At 35.4% G+C, this 20,748-nt stretch overlaps 1 protein-coding gene and 1 pseudogene across 1 annotated transcript in view; one reads left to right on the plus strand and one right to left on the minus strand.

The window, feature by feature from the left end:
- Window positions 1-20,748, plus strand: part of GPC6 (glypican 6) — a 982,218-nt gene that overhangs the window by 226,053 nt on the left and 735,417 nt on the right. Inside the window, exon 2 of the mRNA XM_015590907.2 lies at window positions 13,669-13,827. Within this exon, the coding sequence (XP_015446393.1) occupies window positions 13,669-13,827 (159 nt within the window). The remainder of the gene's footprint in view (window positions 1-13,668; window positions 13,828-20,748) is intronic.
- Window positions 15,818-15,936, minus strand: LOC112481468 (annotated as a pseudogene).

Here is a 20,748-nt window from a genome sequence, read left to right on the forward strand (position 1 = left end):
TACACACTCAATGGTTATTTTAGAGAAAGAGGAATCATCATATTTGAAGCTGGCAGATACAATGAGCTTGGACCTCTGTGAAATGGAGGTGGGCCAACACCATTACAACTTTTCAAGCACCAAAGCCCTGTGTCTTTAATTCTTTGTCACAGTATGAAGTGACAGGGCACCTTTCCTCAAGTCATCCCTGAGTGTGTGTATGTTCCTTGCCATGTACTGGTGCAATTTTATTTATGATAATTCTGCAAAAGGTGGAAATTCTACAGAAACTTTCTTTAGAGAAACTAGAAATGAGCAATCTAAGGTCATGTTTTTTATTGGAAATGGCTTATACCCTTTTTAATAGTAAAATTCCTATCTGGTTGTGGGCTCAAACTAAGTTGCAGTCTCCCAGCAGGATTTGTTTAAGGACAAATCCTATGGAAGCTGCAAGTCTGGCTAGATTCCACCACTCCTTGTACATACAATGTCTCTCTCCTATAGCAGGGCGACCATGAAAAACAAAATTAATTTGGAGAGAGAAGAAAGGAGAATTTACTGTGAATCCCAAGAGGATGCACGCTTCCAAATTTGTAAATTACAGCCATTTGCACAGCGAGGTGATGAGACAAATCCTTGCCATGTCATTTGCTCTCCACAGTGCATTGGGCAAAGTGTCAGGAACATGCCCCCCAAGAGGTAGCTAAAGATTCTTCTCACAAAATGTGCCATCAAAAACCAATTGTCTAAGAGCATGTGTTTGCAAAAGAAAATGAACCTGAGAGTCAGTGAAATAGAATAGCTTCTAGTTTGTCTGGGAAAACTGTCGGATGTTCTTCAAATAGGTTTGTACAGGTTTGCTCACCTCTGACTTCCTGCCTTATTTCTGGGAATTTCTCCACAAAATTGGACGTATTATTCAGTATAAAAGAATGGGCTCTCCTGGGCACTTTAAAAGGGTAACTGAACTAATTTTGGTCTGTTCTGGAAGTAATCTTTTTCTCCACCTACCTCAAAGCACTCAACAGAAGAACACCTGGGAAGATGGTTGACCTTTAGGTCAATCAATGGGATTTTCTAACGAGAGTGCAAAGATGATTTTCTGGAGAAAATCCTAAGCTGGTTAGTTACTTGGAAGTACCAGGGGGACTTCTTTGTAAAAGTAGGCACTCAATACATGACTGAAAGAATGAGTAGATGAATGTAGAGGTGTTGTGAATCAATGAATGAAAAAACAATCAATGGTTTTAGCTCAATGGCTCCCTCTCTATAAATATCTTATGTATAATATTGTAGAATCCTAGAGTTAAAAAGTTTAAGTTTGTTTATTCCATCTCCCATCCAGGGCAGGTATCTTTTCTGAACATTCTAGCCTTGGCAACTGGTAGGTAATTACCAAGGATTTAAGACATCCTGCCATGAGTGAGACCTTTCTGCAAAATGAAGACTTGTCCAGCATCCTGCAAAACTTTTAAACATCCTGTCTGATAGGTAAAAAAAAAAAATCTGTTTGCAGTAAATTGAGCCTCAAATTTAACTCTGTTTTGCTATAACCATAAAGTATTGTTGTATGCTTTTTATATACTCTGATTTTCTAGAAATATTACTATGAGATAAATCAAACAAAAACTGTATTCGTTTTATTTAGAGATTTTTACCGAGTTGTTCATTTTTTCAGAAAATGTCATCACTGGGACCTATGCTGTTTGTAATACTTAATATGCCCATCCAACACACCACTATTAGGCTGTATGTATCACTATCATGATCATAGTGATGATAGTACCTATAGTTCCAATACATGTAGTCAAAAGACTGCTTCTTTTGCCTCAAATTTAGCCATGACCCAAGAATTACTCATTAACATGCATATTATTTGTAATGGCATACTTTTAAAATTTCTCCTTTAAATTACATTTGAGGTATTATATTCATTTAAAATTATATATATGGGTAGTTAATTACCATTCGATTTCTTTAAAGGAATGTAAATGGGAGTTCAAATTAATTATTTTAAAAAGGTGGTTTGAATTTCAATCAGTACGAAAATAATTACAGACTTAGTATTTCTATGACTGAGTTACTGGGGCCTTCAACCAGCTTGCCGCCTTCTCTTGGATATACCATATCTCCTACATATACCATGATTCAGCAGTGATTCTCTTAAATTAGTTATTTCTTAGTGAACCTAATATTCTCCTTGTATTCTACTTAGTGCAAAGCCCATTACTTGAATTATTACATAAATTCATTTTTATTTCATTTGTTTGCTGAGCCAAAATATATTGAGAATCATTATGAGCCAGGTATTAAGCTAGATAGTAAGGATGTAGCTGATGAACAAGACACAGTCCTTGCCCTCAAGCAGTCTGTGTGCCTGTGAGGGACATGTATTGATAAGCTGGTTATTATAATGCAGTGATAGGTGTAACACAGGGCCATGTACAGAAGTCATGGGACAGGAAGTGCAATGACACCTCACCTAGACTCCAAGGTCAGGGAAGGCTCAGAAGTGGTATTAGCCTGAGACCTGATGAATGAGAAGGGATGGGGGGGAGAAGAGGAGCTGAAATAGAGAAGCTCATAGCTTTCTCTGTTGAAATAATAGCATTGCCAAGGTCCAGAGTATGATTGAGCATGATATGGGTTTTTTTTGGTTTGTTTTTTGTTTTTTGTTTTCCATAGTTCTATTGGGCACAGGACTTAAAAAGGAGAGTGGCAACAGATGAATGGAAAGATAGCCTTCTCCATAAATAACCACTCAGATACATTGGAATGAACACTACTATAAATGTGCAGAGCAAAAGTAACAGTTATGTGGGGACACCTCAACTAAGGTGATCAGTATAAGTTTCTTGGAGGAGAAATTGTTTAAATTCAGGGGAGCTCTAAAGATTAAGAGTATAGACCCCAAATACTTATTACCCAAGGAACTATGCTCAGAAGCCCTGAAATGACAAACTTAGTAATCCAGCTCAAAGAAGTTATGCATATATTAAAACTGAGCTAAGTTGGATCTTTAGCTTCCATGTGTACTATTGTGTATGTATAATTTTTCTTCCCCAAATATGGCAATTTTTAATATAGGAAGTCTGATTACAGAGTATATAACTTGTAATGAGAAGTAACCATGAAGAGATGCATAGACATAGGCTAAAGTTAACTTTCTGAAGCAATATCTGTCTCCCAAAGACCGCATATCATCCCACTCTAGCCTTTTCTTCAAAACCAGGGCCTGGTTCGAGTCCTTTTTCTATTAATGTCTTACTCCACAAGAGCCAATCTGAGAAATATCCTAAGGAAATTCATTATTATTTTTTTCCCTTATTTCTTTAGGATATTGACTTAATCAGTTCTTTTTACATATTGGGATTTTAAGTGCCGAGTAAAAACAAAGCTACACATGGTTTTTGTCCATATTATATCGGTTAATTATTGATTCTGCCTCCTTTGAGGCCAGTCTAAGAAACATATCCCAAACAAAGAGATTATTTAGAAGAAAAAGCTGTGATTACTTTAAGAGTCCTCTAAGTATTGTTTTTTAAAAATTCCTATTGAGGTTTAAGTTAAAAAAAAAAAGTATTTCTTTAAAACATTTTATTCTATGTCAAGACGTTTTTCAATAGTCTTTATGTAGTGTGTTCTTTAAAATTCAAACAGGCCTTTCATTCTCTTTTAAATATATAGAGTTCTGTACTTTAATTTCAGGGGAGTTTTTATTCCTGCCTCTTCTGAGGCTATACTCTCCTCTTGGTTTAAAACCATGGCTGAGCTTTAATCACACAAATTTTTGAATGATAATGCTTGACTATACTGCTGTCACCTGAACACTGACATTTTAAAACTCTGGGTTGGAAAGGATGCTGGAATTTATTATAGCATTTGAAGTAATGTCATTTTAAAATCTAGGTCCCCTTACATGAATTTTAGAAAGAGACCTCTTGCCCTTTATTAATTGCAAAAGTGATGCCAGGGGAAAAGGACTATCTCCTTTTTGTAGGCCTCCCATCACTCATCTTTGAAATAGAGACTGAGTGATATTTACCTATGGGCATCCATCTTAAATGATTAGTGGGAATTAAAGTAATTATTATAAATTAATGGCTTTATGAGTTGTAAAAGGTTAGATATTATGGAGTCTCATTGTCATGGAGGCAGATAATTAAAGAAATATACACTCATAGACTATACCATAGACTATAGATCTTGCAACATTTCTAGCCACTTAGCCTTTTATTACTTTATATGATATGATCGGTGTTGCAGTCATGATTTTACAGATGCCTACTAAAATTGCAGTATTTTATGGAGAAGAAAAATAATTTTTCATAAAGACTTACATGCAGTTCAATTTGATTAAGTTCTTAATCACTCTCACCTCGCCTCAGCCCCTTTACTGAATTGGTACTGAACTAGTTTACAGCCATTGGGCTTTAAATGGTAAATCCTAATTTCTCAAGTGAGCTGTCATATAATTTAGTAAGAATGCTGATCTGCTATATCAGGGTCAAAAACAAGCCCTTTTTAAATTGGTTTATTGTATATCACCACAGGTTCACCAAATTCAATTGTAAAAATAGCTAACTTTGAGTAAGTAGAGATGTGTGTGGGATTATAACTGCAATAAACTTGAAATTGATCATCATCTGTGGTCGAACTTGTAGGAGACAACTGGTTTAATTTAGGCAACATGGGACACAGAGAAAGATGTAAGTCTGCATCTCTGGTCATTTGAGTTGCAGAAGGTCATCGGAAACATGAATTACTGTTTGCCTGGATTTGGCAAGCAGTGTCAGAGCAGCTTCACTAGATCTAACCAAGCGTGCCCATAAAGATGCCATTCACACTATAGGATTGTAGATATCTTGAACATCTGAATATGAAATTTTTTGGCACTTCCTAAGACAAGCATGGCAAATGAATTGTGAGCAAGCATGAAATCCACAACATATTTATGAATGCTACTTAATTCTCTCTGTTATAGGTTAGCAATATGTCTTTCTATTAGTCCCAAGATAATGTGTTTATGAAACACAAGTGGAAAATAAACCTGTATAAAAATTTTTAGGAAGCCTGGTAAAGACTAGACATCTCTAAGGATACTTCCAGGGAGGATATCTTGATATTACTGAAGAAGAAAACATGCCTTTAAATCAGTCCAACCTATCTAAAGCCACATTGGCTATTTATGGTTTCCAACTATGCATTAATAAGTGGGCTCTTTGCCCTTTCTGTCATTACTTGCACACAATATTGAACTTTGGCTTCCAGACTTTTTGCCCACAATCTACTATATGAAATAACATTGTTCATCCCAATGAAATGCATACATAATATATACAATGGTAGCAAAACTTTCACCAGAAACACTTAACTCTTATGAGCTCTGAAATACTCTACTCTATTTTAAACACAAATGCTATGGACACCCGCTAAATGATTTCAGGTCCTGCAGTTTGAAAGATACTTGAACCAGGGCAAAGTGAAAGAAATAGGTGAAACTATTATATGAATGTCCCTGCTTGTCATTTAAACTTAAGGAGATAGGCACTACTACTGCTACTTACCTAGAAATGAAGTATGTAAAGTTACAATCAAAGAGCTCTAATAATTAATGCTGTCTCTATGAGTCATCAGAGTCTGGGAGGTGGATGGGTGGTAAGATTTGTGTGCTTTTCTAGATTGTGGACTTTAACACATAGATGCATCTTTCCATGCTGCACTCTGAACTTCTTAAGCATAGAGTCTTTTCTTATCCCTTGGCACCAAACACGTACCTAATGTATTGCTTGGGTGCTATTGAATGATGATTGAATAAGTGAGAAAGCAAAAAGAGTCAGATTCATTCAATTCAACATTTCTTACAGAACCTCTCATGTGCTAAGAGCTATGCTGAGACAGTGAGCACTGCAAATGTAAATAAGACAGTGCCCATACTTTTGATTTGGGGTATAATAGCAGGAGTATAGCAGATGGCTAGGGTAGAATTATCCTGCTCAAATGGAAATTAAGAAAAAAACCAGCTTTGCAAAGATTTGATGTCACTGAAAAAATGTAATGGAATCTGATGTTGAAACTCAAACTATCTCCAACAGTGAGTTTGTGCAGTTTTCCACATATGTGGAATTTCCCTTGAAAATTTAAAATCTCATGAGGACCCCCACTTACCCGCCTCCATAATTTTGCTGCTGTGCCCCAACCAGTCTTATTACAAGTTAGAGTGACTACAAGGATGAGCTTTGGAGACAGGCTTTTTCTAGCTCAAAGGTTAAGTTACTTAATCTAAGATTCCTAGTTTGTAAAATGAAAATGATAAAAATACCTACTTCACAGTAGCTGGCATATAGGAAGTATTCAAAAGGTACTGGGGAAATAGGAGGTATACATTACAATGAGCATAGAGATGAAGAGAGTGGGAATTTTGTCCTTTCCTTGGTATTTTGCTTATCTTGTTCTCAGATACCTATAGATCATAACTAAAGTTTTCTGTATTTGTGTAGCTTTCTGTTTTGATTTTGAAATACAGAAATGATGAGATCAAGTTTTCTTTACTGGTCTTAATTCTCAAAGAACTGTCTTGAGACCAACAAATTAATTTTTTTGGATGGTGATGAGATTTTTATTGTCATTTAACTATTTCTTATATGAAATATACAGCTTGCTGAATATAATCTTCAAAATAATAGGAAAAGAAAGATCCCATTGGGAGATCGCTGAATTTATCAGAATAGTTGTAGGTAAATCTCTTGGAAAAGCATGCTCATTATTTATTCCTCACTGTCCATCTTCCCCCAATCCAATTTTAGTACACATCTGGGGTGAAGTACATGGCACTAGATAGCCTTTTGATCAATTCTCACTCTATTTACAGATTTTATTAAAACTTTAAAAAGCTAGATGCAGAGATATAAGGTAAAGAGGCTGAGAAAACTCAAAGAACAAAAATAATCTCTTTCTTCTCTTTTGCCATGATCTAACTACAAAAACTTTTACTATTATTAAGAACTCTTCCTCTTATGGATATAGAATGATCAATTGTATTACTAGATTTATCAATTAGCTTTATATCAATTATGATATTTTATATTGACTTTGCATTAATTAAAAATATTTTAATAAGTTGAGTGACTGGTTTGTGGCATACTTTAGATCATGAAATCACATTGTTTTTATGATTCGCTATTGTCTTGTGATGTTTAACCACAGTTTGCTGGGCTGTTTTCTATATAGAAGAAGAAAAATAGTAGCAATTTAAATTTTCTTCAGAGACCTTTCTGATCTTTACTATTAAAAAAATATCGAGGAAAAATGCTATGTATTCTTGTGTGTGTATGTGTGTGTGTATATATATGAATGCATGTGTGTGTACCTACATATTACGAGTTACTGATAATCATTTTTAAGGCATTGCTTTTATTAAATGTCTCAAAGTTTTACTTATATGAATTAAATAAGATATGTTTATTTTAAGATAAGGAGAAATGCTCTTTATTTAAACATGATCAAAGGTTTTGCAAGTTTAATAATTTTATATTAGAGCTAGATTACATGTGAGAAAAAGGAAAGATAACTTTTGCTTCATCATCTCAAAGACCAACTTGCCTCCAAGCACTCCCCACTCCCTATCCCACGTGCTCCTCCCACCTTGTTAATTCTGACCACACCTTCTATGCCCATTCCCCACCCCCAAACCACCAGCTCCTCTGAAATAAGGAAATGGTAAAGACCAGAAACATCGGCAGAAGTGCTATCGAGGCAGGATCTATACCATCTAGAGCAGTATGTTTGAAATCCTCTTTGTGCAACTGTTGGAACAGATTTAAACAATTATTGGTTTGCTCAAAGGAATTATTTTTGCAAAATACAGAGTGAAAATTTTATAACTAAAAGAATTAGTATTTATTCTTTATCAGGAAATTGACAACATCAGAGGATGACACTGTTATAAGTGTTTTGAGTGATAAGTTCCACTGAAGCAGAGCATTAATTAAATTTCTTAAAACTTGTGTGAAAGTTTGAATATTTCTGATTATGGACTAAATAACATCACTAGAGGAGAATAGCTCTTAAAGATATGAAAGGATTATTTCTAGTAGTGCTTCACACTGAAACATGTTAAAAAGTGCTTATTGGGAGGTTTTGGGAATTTGAACTTAAAGAAATGAACTGGAACATACATTAAAAAAAATGCTGCTTTCCCGTGATCTGCCACTCCTGATTAGTATGTATAGGAACTTTGTGAGACTAAAAGCAGTATAGGACTATTAACTCCATTAAATTATCTTAGCTATCATAAACTCTGGCTAAAAGTTAACTTTTTCTAGAATATTTTGATTTCTTAAACCCCTTTCCTTACGTTATTTGCTCCAGTCAATTTTCTAGATACCAACTGAACAAACCGAATGGTTATATGAGTCAATGTATAAAATGGTGAGGAGATTCTACCTTGATACCAGACACAGCTAATTGACTGTAGAGATTTTAATAGTTCAAGGAAGAGAGAACTTTGGCATGGACCATACACTCTGAAGAGCGGCTAAGTCTAAAACAGATATTATACTCTCATCAGATGGAATTTGGAGGTTCAGAAGTTGAAGTACTTTGTTCTGTGAGATCTTGCCATTTTCTTTTCACTTTTCAGTCTTTTATTTCCTGCCTACCCTCTAGAACATGCAAGAGTAGTGATTTTCTTCCATACTCCAAAGCTCTATAAAAGCCAAGAGTGTGACTGGCTACAGTCTCTGAAATGTTACTCATTTAGGGCACCTCATTTTGCTGTTTGTTTGTTTGTTTGGAATGTGTGTTCTCAAGTCCCCATATGTCACCACCAAGGGCAGAGAGTCTGCTGGAGCAGACCCACAGAGGCTGGCTTCTGTGGTTAATGAGATCCTCCTGTCTCCTGCTCTTTCCCACCGTGCCATTCATGAAGTCCATTCCCAGTGACTTGCAGGCCTAGGGCCATCACTGGAGGGAGTGCGACGTGGCAGAATCACATTTCTGCTGTCATCTCAGTATCTTTGAGTGAAAATGAACATCTGGGCAGGCATTTGAAGAAAGACGTTGTAAAGAGTAACACATAGTTGAAGGGGGCATGTAGAGGGAGGAAGAGCCCTATCTCTTCTTTTTTGGAAAACAGGTGACAATTAATGTGTGTCTGATCGTGTGTCCCTGAGTTTTAGCTCATTCTCTAACTTCCTGGTGGAATTCCCTTTTTCTATATCTATAATTCTTCTTATATATTTTAGAGCTAGTGAAAAGTTCTATAAGATATAGGGACTCAGGTATTCACTGGCATGACTTCAGGTGCTCTAAGAAAGCATACACCTGTGTAAGCCGGTTACTTGACCTGACTGATCTTGCGGGACATGAACCTATCATCATGATTTGCACATAGAAAGTTACTGATAAATGTCTGATGAATAAAGGTATGATCATAGTTTCAATTCCACATTTTCTGCATTTATGGTCTCTCATCTTGATCTTCTGGAATAAGCTCGTTGTTATCTTTATTATTAGTGATCTTGGAGATGTCTAAGGTCACTCCAATTGAGCAATATTTTATCTAATTATATAACACATATAAGGAACCTAAGGGAATTTGAGAAAGGAATGTGAGTGGGAAACTGTTAAAATATAACACTTTCTTATTTATTTATAAGTTACATCTTTGGAAGAATACAGTTATTACATCAGATAATCCTAAATGTCAGGAAGTTTTTAAGCTGAGAATATTTTCATATTTTTGTTATATGGAGAAATTGGAACAGGAAGGGTTAGAGCTAATTCTATATGTAGAGAGTTGCTGGCATGAATGATTTTGGAATGTAAATAGTTCCGGCGTAGCAGGCCCTATGGTCTCTGTCATAAGTGCTTTGTTCTAATACTAAAGCAGCCATAAACAATACATTAACGAACGAGTGGTACTATTTTTCAATAAAACCTTATTTATGGACAACAAAATTTAAATTTTATAAAACTTTCACATAGCACAAAATATTCTTTTGATTTTCTCCCACCAATCATTTGCTCACAGGTCCTAAAAAAACAGATGGTAGGCTAGATTTGACCCAGAGGCATGGTTGGCAAGCTCCTGTTCTAGGACCAAAAACACAGAAATAGTCTTATTGGCTTAAGTCTTTTTGGGCAATCAAAGTCATCAGATTGTTTTGGTAAATATCAGAGACCTCAGATTAAGGAGGAAGAGGAACTATACTTCAATAGTTCAATTCTTACATAACCTTCTTATCTAGTAATATGTCAGAAAGAAAGCAAAACTCAGCCTAAATTCCACCACACATTTGAGGTGCCCCGATCCTGTGTGCTTAGGGACGTTGACATGGTCTCTCTCCACGCACTCAAAACACTTTGCATGGAAAATTTACTCTTTCTGCAGTAGGATTTTTCAACATTCAGATGATTTTGCCATCTCTTCACTTTCTCTCTTTATGCTTGTCAATCTCTGTCTCTCCATCTTTCTAGTTTTCTTTCTGCCAGAGACCTATAGAAATGAGAAAGGAACTAACTTGTTGAAGACACTTTCAGTTTTATAAAAATTCCAAATCTGCTTTGAATTAATAAGGCAGTCTCTTACATATATCTCTATGACCCTACACACACACATGCACACATGCACGCACGCATGAGCAAAATAATTTTGGTTTAAAGTTGTCTCACTAAGTAAGTATCTTTCTGTTTTTATTTATCACTTGACATAAAATACTGATTTTCTTGGACTGATTAGAGATTATAATATCTCCAATCCAATCTAATTTTATGAATGTAGATCCATGGTTTTTTTTTTCCCCACCAATATTCAAAATACAACTATTTCCCTCAGGTCATAAAAAGTTTATTTTCTTTTGGTCATTTTTTAATTTTTTAATTTTTTTTTTTTTTTTTACCAAATCTCCATACATTTTGTTGTAGACTCAGCTGTAATGATTCAAAAGTAGAATGCAGCCCTGATGCACTAAATCTTGAGTAATGAATATTTTATACATGCATAATAAAGTAGCAAATGGAGCAGGGGGAAATAAGGAATAGAATAGGGGGATTAAAAAATGTTTGTAACAAGTCAGAAAAAAGAACATTCTGCAGAGTTGTTAATACTATATATCCATTCAATCTGGATGGTTTTGTCCTTATTGGTTAGACTTGATATTTTATAAAAAGAAAATTGGTGATTTGTGAACTATTTGCTTTAGATAAAGCCATACTTATTCCTTCCCAGTGTGTTAAACTCTAGAACTATGTTTCTCAGTGGGATGTGAATATCAGAATCACTTGGGGAAAATTATTTAAAATTTACGTTCTATCCCTCTCCATTTTTGTAACTCAGCACCTTCAAATCAGAACTGATCAGACACACCTGTCGTTGAACACGCTGAATTATCACTAGCTGCAGTAAGTGGGACTACGCCGTGGAGAACTATGGGGTTTCTCAATAAGGACTTCAAGAGAATCTGTTATAGGATTTAGATTTTGTTTGGGTGATTTAGGGGAGGGTTCAGAGAAGCAGGGCTTCAGACTACATTGGATGCTATCAGAAAGCAGAGGTACTTCTATAATAATGTATTTCAATAAATCTGACCAACAAGGAAGGAGACTAGTAAGAAGATTAATCTGTTAATGGTCAAAAAGTGCCAGGCACTTATTTGCCCAAGACAGGAGGTATTCAGTACCTTTTGGATGGCATAGTGACCTTGTTTTTATCTGTGCTTAGACACAATTTTGAAGTACCCTTGTTTTGTTGCATTTTATCATGGTCTGAGAGTAATTTGTCTGACGTTGGTATTCTGTGAGATTGTTTAGGTGAAATAGACTGTCATGACCTACTAGGGAGTGCCAGGCTGCCTTCTGAATGTCAAGGGCAGCTTTTTTTTTTTTTTTTTTTAAATATCTACCTGCAACTCTCCTTTCTAGCACAACTGTAGTGGCTACTATATTTTAATGTAATATTTCCAAGTTTTTATTACAAAATATTTTAAATGCACAGAAAAATAAAGATAATATAATAATCACCACATATCCATCAAACTACTTAAAAAATAAAAAATTACAGAAAAAAGTATTTGAGTATTTCTCTCTAATCCTAATTCCTCCTAGGAGGGAACCATTATCTTGAATTTGATGTTTATCATTCTCAAGTATAATGTGTTTTCATTTTCTTTCATATACATATGATATTTCATGGTCTCCTTCCCTTCTAGGAATTATGTAAGTTCTAACATTAATCTAGACTGTGATCACTTCTTTTTAAAATTCTGGGGTAGTTTTAAGTAGGTACTAAAGCATCAAACTACATGAGGAACTGTGAGACACCCTATATAGCACACAGAGTCATAGGACATAATTTTATATAAGTACTGTTAAACATTATAAATGAATTTTAATCACCATATCAAGTACATTTGGTTTTCAATGACCTATTGTGACTTTGGTAACAGGGCAATTTGTTGATTTTACTTAGCAAGATGTTAGGTGGATTTTTCTTCCCCCCTCCATAGGCTCTGCTGTACATTTTTAACACTAACAGAGCTGCATCAATTGGAAATGCACATTTTATGCAATGATAGACCATTTTAATTTCATGAAGCAAAGGTTTGGCTCCTACTTGCAGATAGCACTGAAGAAAGCAATATTGTCAAAACAAGTGGCTTGGTATACCCAGAGATGAATCTGTTGAATTAAATAACAAGACTTTCATTACCTTTTACTTTACATTTCCAAATAACATAAGCATTAATTAAACCCATCGATGCCTTCCTCCTTGCAGGCAAACATTTTCTCTGACAAGAAATGTCAACTAAGGGAATGTGTGGCACAGGAGACCTGCCATTAAAAACATACTCACTTTCACCCAGAGAAAAGCTGATGCATTCTGACAGATGGACAGGCACAAAGAGAACACAAGGAATGATTCCCAACTTTTTTTGCCCTTGCTGTCTAAGACTTATGGTGATGGGACTGAATGCCTTTTGCCTTACTTGAGGTTTTCAAAGATAAGCACACTATAACTGCGTTGTGTCTCTTGTCACCTGGTGTTATTTTGTACATTTGAAATAAAAGCAGAAAATTGCCATGGTCTTCTGAGGTCTTTAATATACCTTCATTGACATGACTGGGACAGGAAATAAATATCAGATGTCTTACTTAGTCTGTTTGTCTGCTATAACAAAAATACCATAAACCGGTATTTTAAATAACTATATTATAAACAGCACACATTTATTCTCACAATTCTGAAGACTGGGAAGTCCAAGATCATGATGTTGACAGATTCAGTGTCTGGTGAAAGCCTGCTCCCTAGTTCACAAATACCATCTTTTTGCTGTTTTCTCACATGGTGGAGGGAATGAATTAGCTTTCTGAGGTCTCTTTTATTTGACACTAATCCCATTCGTGACCTAATCACCTCCCAAAGGCTTCAGCTCCTAATATCATCACCTTGGGGATTAGGATTTTCACGTGTGAATTGAGTGGGGGCCACAAGCATTCAGACCACAGCATCAGGTTCAACGTAAGTCCAACATGTTGGAAATGTTATGTACACTGAGGCACAGATAAAGTCCGTGGGGATGGTTGCAGAGGCTAACGGAACAAGGACCCCAGGATTTGAGGGAAATGTGAGAGAAGCGAATTTCCTGACGTTCTCATCATTTCATCCTGACATTTACCTTCTCATTGCAGGGGAACACTTAAGAATCTGTCCTCAAGAATATACATGCTGCACCACGGAAATGGAAGACAAGTTAAGCCAGCAAAGCAAACTCGAGTTCGAAAACCTTGTGGAGGAGACGAGTCATTTTGTGCGCACCACTTTCGTGTCCAGGCACAAGAAATTTGACGGTAGGTGAAACAGTTTCCACTTCACTTTGTTATAGGTGCACTTTTCTATGAGAATCTCGGTTTTATATGAAAAACATTTTTTTTTTAAGTGGGAGCTTTTCTTTTCATTTTAAACATTTATAACTTAAAAAAAAAACATGAGCTTTCTTGACAATTTTAATAGTTATAGCTGGGAAAAATCTGAGTTAACAAAGAGCTGTTTTGCATTTGTGGTTTGCTGTGAGAATTATCCTGAAAGATTTAGCTCAATTTTTCATTATTAGAGTGATTCTAATTCAGGTTTTGTCATACCATTGCTTGTCTTCAGTTTTCATCTGGGGATTTTCTTTAAAATAATTAAATGTCATTTAAAATTATTTGAAATGTAACAACACTTTTAAGGAGACAGGCATGTTTTAACTGCCAGTGACATGGTCTCCTTTATTTTAGAATTTGCCCTTCTGATGATGTAGCCACATTTTACATTGCAGTTGCAGTGCTTTCTGCGTAAGGTTTAAACCCTCTATTGATTTCCTGATTATACGCAATTGAGTTCAATTCTATATTCTATTTGTTAAATAAACCTTTTGTATCAGAAAGTGCAAAGAGTGAAAGTAATTATTACTAGGATTTCAGCATTGAATTTTCTCATCGGAGGCTCAGAAAAATATTTAAAAGCAATCTGATTTTTATAAGCTGAATTAGTAAGGATAAAGTTAATATTCTTAAGTGATGCATAGCTTTTAGAGCTTTAAGAAATGAATGTACCTTACTATGACTCATTGTAAACGAGACTTGCAACTTGTGGTGAACTTTCCTCGTGCGCCTTTGGTCATATTAAGTTGCCCTAGGGCAACAGAACTGCCATTCATGTTCTCCACCCTCTTTAGTCAAGGAATAACAGAGCCAGTGTGGAAAAGTCTTGCCAAAGCTTTTCTTTTTCTTTTTTTTTCCCCTCTGTAGTAGGTAAAGTGTTCTGCCTCATTGCTGTTTTAAGCTAGTATAACAACACCAATTTCTTTCAAATCAGTCCTCCAAGTTCTAAAAGGCAGTCCACCCAGTGGTGTTTTCAGTACTCAAGATGATGTGGCATTTTCCATGTAACTGAATGGGACTTATATTTCCTGCAAGTATGTTTCAACATCCTCACATTCTTCCTCTGCCTCTCACTCTGTGTTCAACTTTATATGTGGATGTATATGGAAATAATTCCTTACTTAGAAGTGATGCTATGAATGTTGTTCCCTTGAATGCAGCTAGGGAGTACTTGGGAGTCACCCTCGATTGACAAATCACAAACCCAGTGACATTCAGGAGCCCCTGAAGGGGCTCAGTATTTGAGGAACTATAATGTATCACTTCAAATTGAGGCCAATTGAGACATGTATCGTTTGTTACAGAAAGCAGGTTAGAGCGATCTGCTGATGCTGACTTCTACCTAGGTCTTGGAAAAACAACTCTAGTGCTTTTATAAAACTGTAATCTAAAATTAGGTTGAAATAATTTCAGGGCAGTATCCATGGTACATAGAGAGTGTGTGTGTGTGTGTGTGTGTGTGTGTGTGTGTGTGTGTGTGTGTGTATTCCTTTTAATAAAAATATTAGATATAAGGTAGCTTTATGGAGAGTTGATTTTTTTTAAAAAATGAGTAAAGATATTCAACAAGACTGAGCCAGATACTTCTTTTATTCTCATATAAATGGCTGTTAATATCTTTGGATTTACAATTTGTAATCCCAGATCTCATTTATTTTACTGAAGAAACACACCTTTTTTTTTTTCTTTCTCGCTCTCCTTTTTTTACAGGTGTGTTTTAAATCATGCTAATGTACATAGGGGCATTATGTCTATCAGTTTGACAGGACATTGATTTTTGCTAAGATTAGATCTGACATAGAGGGTGATGGATTCTTTAGTAACAGTGTGTTTCATTTCAGTTGCATTAGTCTGGGATGGGAGAGGAATTAAGACCTTTTTTCAAGGAAGGTTTCATCCAGATTTTTTTTTTTAACACCTACAACACCTGGTCTTCCTAGGTGGTCTCCCATCCAAGTACTAATCAGGCCCAACCTAGCTTAGCTTCCGAGATCAGAGGGGAGAGGGCATGTTCAGGGTAGCATGGCCATAGACCAGATTTTTTTTTTTTTTTTTCCAATCTATATGTGATCCTAGTAAGCTCAGCTAATGAAGAGGTCAGTATTAAAAATAAATAATTATAAAAACATGTAAATTAATAAATCACCATTTTAGTTTCTGCCCGTTCTTTAGGCAATTTCATGAAGGTCAGTCATGTAATTGTACGTCTTATCTTCTTATACCTAGAAAATGATCCTGCTAAGTCATCTTTCAGAAATACTGGTTCAGTGATGTTGGTAGCTTTCCATTTTTTCTTGCTTACCTTTTATTTTTTTAAACACTTCCTCATGACATTTATTGATGAGTGCAAGTTGGTGCGAGTACAGAAGAACTATCTAGGATCAGTTGTGGAATGTTACCCTCTGAGTCTTATCTCTCCCAATAGAACCAGTGGTACTCTGAGGGACTTTACATTTTATTTTTCAAAAAAGTGACTGAGTAGATCACGTTCTAGGGATAAGGAGATAGTCAAATAAGTCATTTGTATTCTGTGAGTTATTTTACATCATTGCTGGGCTCTCATGATCCAAAGTTTCCATTTTACGTTTCTGTCTCTGGTCTGCTTTCTTAGAGATCTTGATTTGTCATTTTGATTTTGCATGTCTTTATTGGCTATGTGTACTTTATTGTATAAATGACGACTATATTATATGAAAAGGTGACCTTCTATTTTCATTAAGTATAGCAACAATTTAAATTGTATCTGACATATGTGATTCCATACAAACTATATTCAGAGAGGCCAGATTCAATCACTGTTAATAATTAATCCATAGTTTTCGTTTTCTTTATTATACTGGAAACGTTTTGAATCAATTTTGCTTTTCATTTGTGACAGAGGTGACTTTTAAAATTTGAAATTCCAAAACATTTAACATAATGTAACATTGTATTTATTGTCATAGTCTTTTCTAGTTTCTATTATTATCTTTGGTAATAATTAGAAGATAACACTGTATGAAATTGTAAATATTCATTGGCTGGTTGGAAGCTAAACCTAAATTAATGTGAATTCTTCCCAAATTTCCTAAATGGTCAAGATTTTCTCTATATACTTAGCCTAAAATAGGTAGCTGAGAGGCAATAAATTAAAAAAAAAAAATGTTTCTGAGAGAAAACAAATCTAAAAAAGTATATAATACGAATTGCAGAAATTTTCATTCTTTGGTTGATAATTTTCTTATAACTGAGTAGCTTCTTTTTTCTTTTAAAACATAGAATTATAAAGTTATGATGAGTATATATAAAATAGATGTTTATGTCTTGGCATTGGTGCTTCTCCAAATGCCCCACGGGTTTTGTTTTTGTTTTTGCTTTTCTTTTCCTTTTTTTTCTGGCCAAATCATCACCTCTGGTTTGCATTATACATTCCTGCAAGCCCCTCACCCTGCTGGCCAGGACCTGGCCACTGCAAAGATTCCCTGAGAATTATACAAGGATGCTTTCAATTTGCTCAATAACCAAGCCCAGATTTTCTGTCATACCCAAGGGGTTACAGTATGGATGAACACCCAGCCAGGTACATCTGGTGGAATGATCATAAAATTATTACCTTACTTCTTACCTTTCTCACCTCTGCCAAACCACCCATATAGCCAGAAGGACACAAAACCGATAAATTATATAAAAATACAGGAAAAGGGAGGGACATCTTTTGCACTCCCTCATTTCCCTAGCATTTTTCTGTTTCGTGACTGACCTTTCAAATTGGCATCTGTGTCTAAATCTCAATGGCTGTCATATGTTTCAGTGGCTGATTCATTAAGATCCTAAGAAAATGGAGAACAATCCAACACTTTGATAGTAGTAATAGTAATAATAGACAACACCTGGCCTGTACCTCACCCTTTACAGATGTTAACCTATTTACCAGGGGTGAACTGCAGTACAAAGTCACACAGATAGTGGCAGAGTCAGCATTCTGTCCCAAGCTGAGCACTCCTGAATCCAGGCTCTTAGTCACCACCACTTATTATCTCTTGAGTGCTTTCCAGTCCCTAAATATGCTGAGATTTCATGATAAGCAGCATCTGTTCCTTTATTTCTCTCTGCCTGTCCTGCCCCAGTTATTGTGGGGAGGAGGTGGAAATGTCTTTCAGAGAAAAATGGAAGAAGAGTTTTCTAATCTTTAAAAAAAGAAAATTACCCACGTAAATATAATCCAGCCCCTAAGGATCCTGGAGCTCAGAGAGGGTACATGACTTGCCAAGTTTCCACCGAAATGATGAAACTAAGGCTGTAATCTAATTTTCTTGACTTACATCAGACTTAAATAGTAAAGTGATAGGAAGTCAATATTTGGTTGAAATTCTAACTAACATTTTATTTGTTTTGAGTGAACACTGGCTAAAAATCACTGATATTTCTTTAACGAGGTAATAATGATATCGATGGGTAAAGAATTTAGCCACATTTTTGGTAAAGGGGGAACAATATTCACTTGGAAGTTATCCCTAAATTAAAGGGAAATGAGTGTTTTGTGCAAAAGTGTTGTTGAATAAATGAAGGCATGTTGTTTATTGTCCTTACCTCACAAAGGTTAATCTCCTCTATGTGGTTGTGGGCATCTGCACCTATTCTCCAGGAACACGCATGGAATATGGATTATTCAGAGACAGGAAAATTTAGTTGAAGGGATCTTTTACTTTGGTTATTATTTTTTTCTTCGGATTTATTTGAGCTGAAATTTGTTCACATTGAAACTCAATATGAGATATATTTTTTTCGTTCAGTGTGTTCTTCTTGGTCTTATCATTTTTCTCTCCTTCCTGGTTTTTATTTATGTATTTTAATGATATACATTTGTCTAGAGATTTTGGCAGCAGGTGTATTTTTAAAAGCAGAAAAAGGGCAGTAATTTCCATCCTTGTGAAGAACTTGTTCTACAGCAACACCCTCAGAATTCTCATTTTACTGAATGCGGAAATAATTTATACATAGCAGTATAATATTTTTACACTGCAAATCTGCTTGCGTTTTCTTTTAAAATATCATTTCTCATCTATATACTGTAGCAACGACAATAATGTAATGATATCTTTAAAATATGATCTAATTTTCTCAGAAAATATACTTATTTGAAAACTAAGAAAACCTATGTAGTTTTCCTTATGGCATTAGAATCTTCTATATTTCCTGTCATGTGGGTGGTTGTGTTTGTGTGTGTGTTTGATTTCAATTTGGAAACATTTATTCAGAACCTACCATATAGAAGGTGCTTAACCAAGTATGTAGTAGATTTTTTTTAAAAGTAACTAATAATGTCAAAAACATGGTCACAATCTGTCACAGAGTTTACCTTGATAGGGAGACATAAGTATAAACTAATACTAAAGAAGGCAGAATTGACTATGTCATAAAGTAGAAGTCTGTTGGAAACAGAAAGGAGAGAGTCAAGCATTTTATTTTGAGGCACAGAAGAAGACTTTGAAAGACGGGGCAGATAGGATTTTTAAAGAATGACTTAACATTGTGATAGTTAAAGAAGTGGCAAGAGGAGACAAAGGATACCAGAGATTTTGTATGCATTTTCACAAAGTCTTTGGGACTTGTCATAAACATATTTACTATTGATTTTTTTCCAAACAATATTACTTTATTGACATTTACATATATCTTTTATGCACATATCTTTTAGAAATGTTTTTGGCATTATATCAATCTTTTATTGCTTTGTAGCAAACAACCACAAAATTTCAGGATATAAACAAGTTGCATCATTGAGTTGACCAGAGTTTGACTGTTTTGAGCTGTGTTCAACTAGGCTTGGTTCTAAAGTATGGATTTAAACTATCCTGCTCTAGAGGTCTCTTACTCTTTTGGAAGCAGTGCCTTATTTTGGGGTTAGTCTTCTCATGGTGCATTTTGGAGACTAAGGTACATATGTGGAGGCATGATTTCTATTAAAGCATAAGTCAGAATTGCACATTGTCTTCCCAGGTTCCATTGAGCAAAGCAAATTTCATAGTCATTACCAGCATCAGTGGGGAAAAGGAGTATATGGCTCCCGTGGAGGTTGAGGTTGGGGAGGGAGAGAATATTTCTAAATCCTCATCTACCACAATCCTCAACTAATAGCCTATTGTTATTTCCCAAACAATATTTTATGTTCCATATTTGCTTGTTTTGTATTTTTTTGTGTTCTTCACTAACTCAAGAACAGTAAGTATTTTCTAAATAAACAGTTAGGCAGACACAGCTGTTTTACTGCTACCTCCCACTTCCTAGCACAGTAACACACACACACACACACACACACACACACACACACACACTTCCATGGTGCTTTTCAAGAATAAGTAGATGTAATATTTCCATTTCTTATGGTACTAATTCCCTCCATCATTGTACAGAACACAAGTTAACTGTAACTCACAAGGGATACAATGTTAATCATTATAGGAAGTAATTAGCTGAATGCTTCCTTTAAGTTTGCTAGGCCACTACCTCAATAACATGTATTTCATCTGAAAGACACTTCAGAATGTGCTGACTTGGGTTTTAGAAATTAAAGAATTGGTCTCACTGGCGTTGGGAAGTAATCTGCCCATTTTCCCAAAGGACAGACCTTCCTAAAATAAGAATCAGCTAAGCAGGGATTTGGCTTTGGCAGTACTAGTGAACAGATTTATAAATCACAAATGCCTTGCGTTTGCACCATGTTGGAATCTATGATCCAATGCAGAATGTTCTTTAAATGCATTGCAAAAAGAATCCAGATGTTTGTACAAGGCAATTTGTCTTCCTTCCTTCCTTCCTTCCTTCCTTCCTTCCTTCCTTCCTTCCTTCCTTCCTTCCTTCCTTCCT

The sequence above is a fragment of the Pteropus alecto genome, unplaced genomic scaffold, assembly GCF_000325575.1.
Source record: "Pteropus alecto unplaced genomic scaffold, ASM32557v1 scaffold72, whole genome shotgun sequence".
Classification (NCBI taxonomy): domain Eukaryota; kingdom Metazoa; phylum Chordata; class Mammalia; order Chiroptera; family Pteropodidae; genus Pteropus; species Pteropus alecto.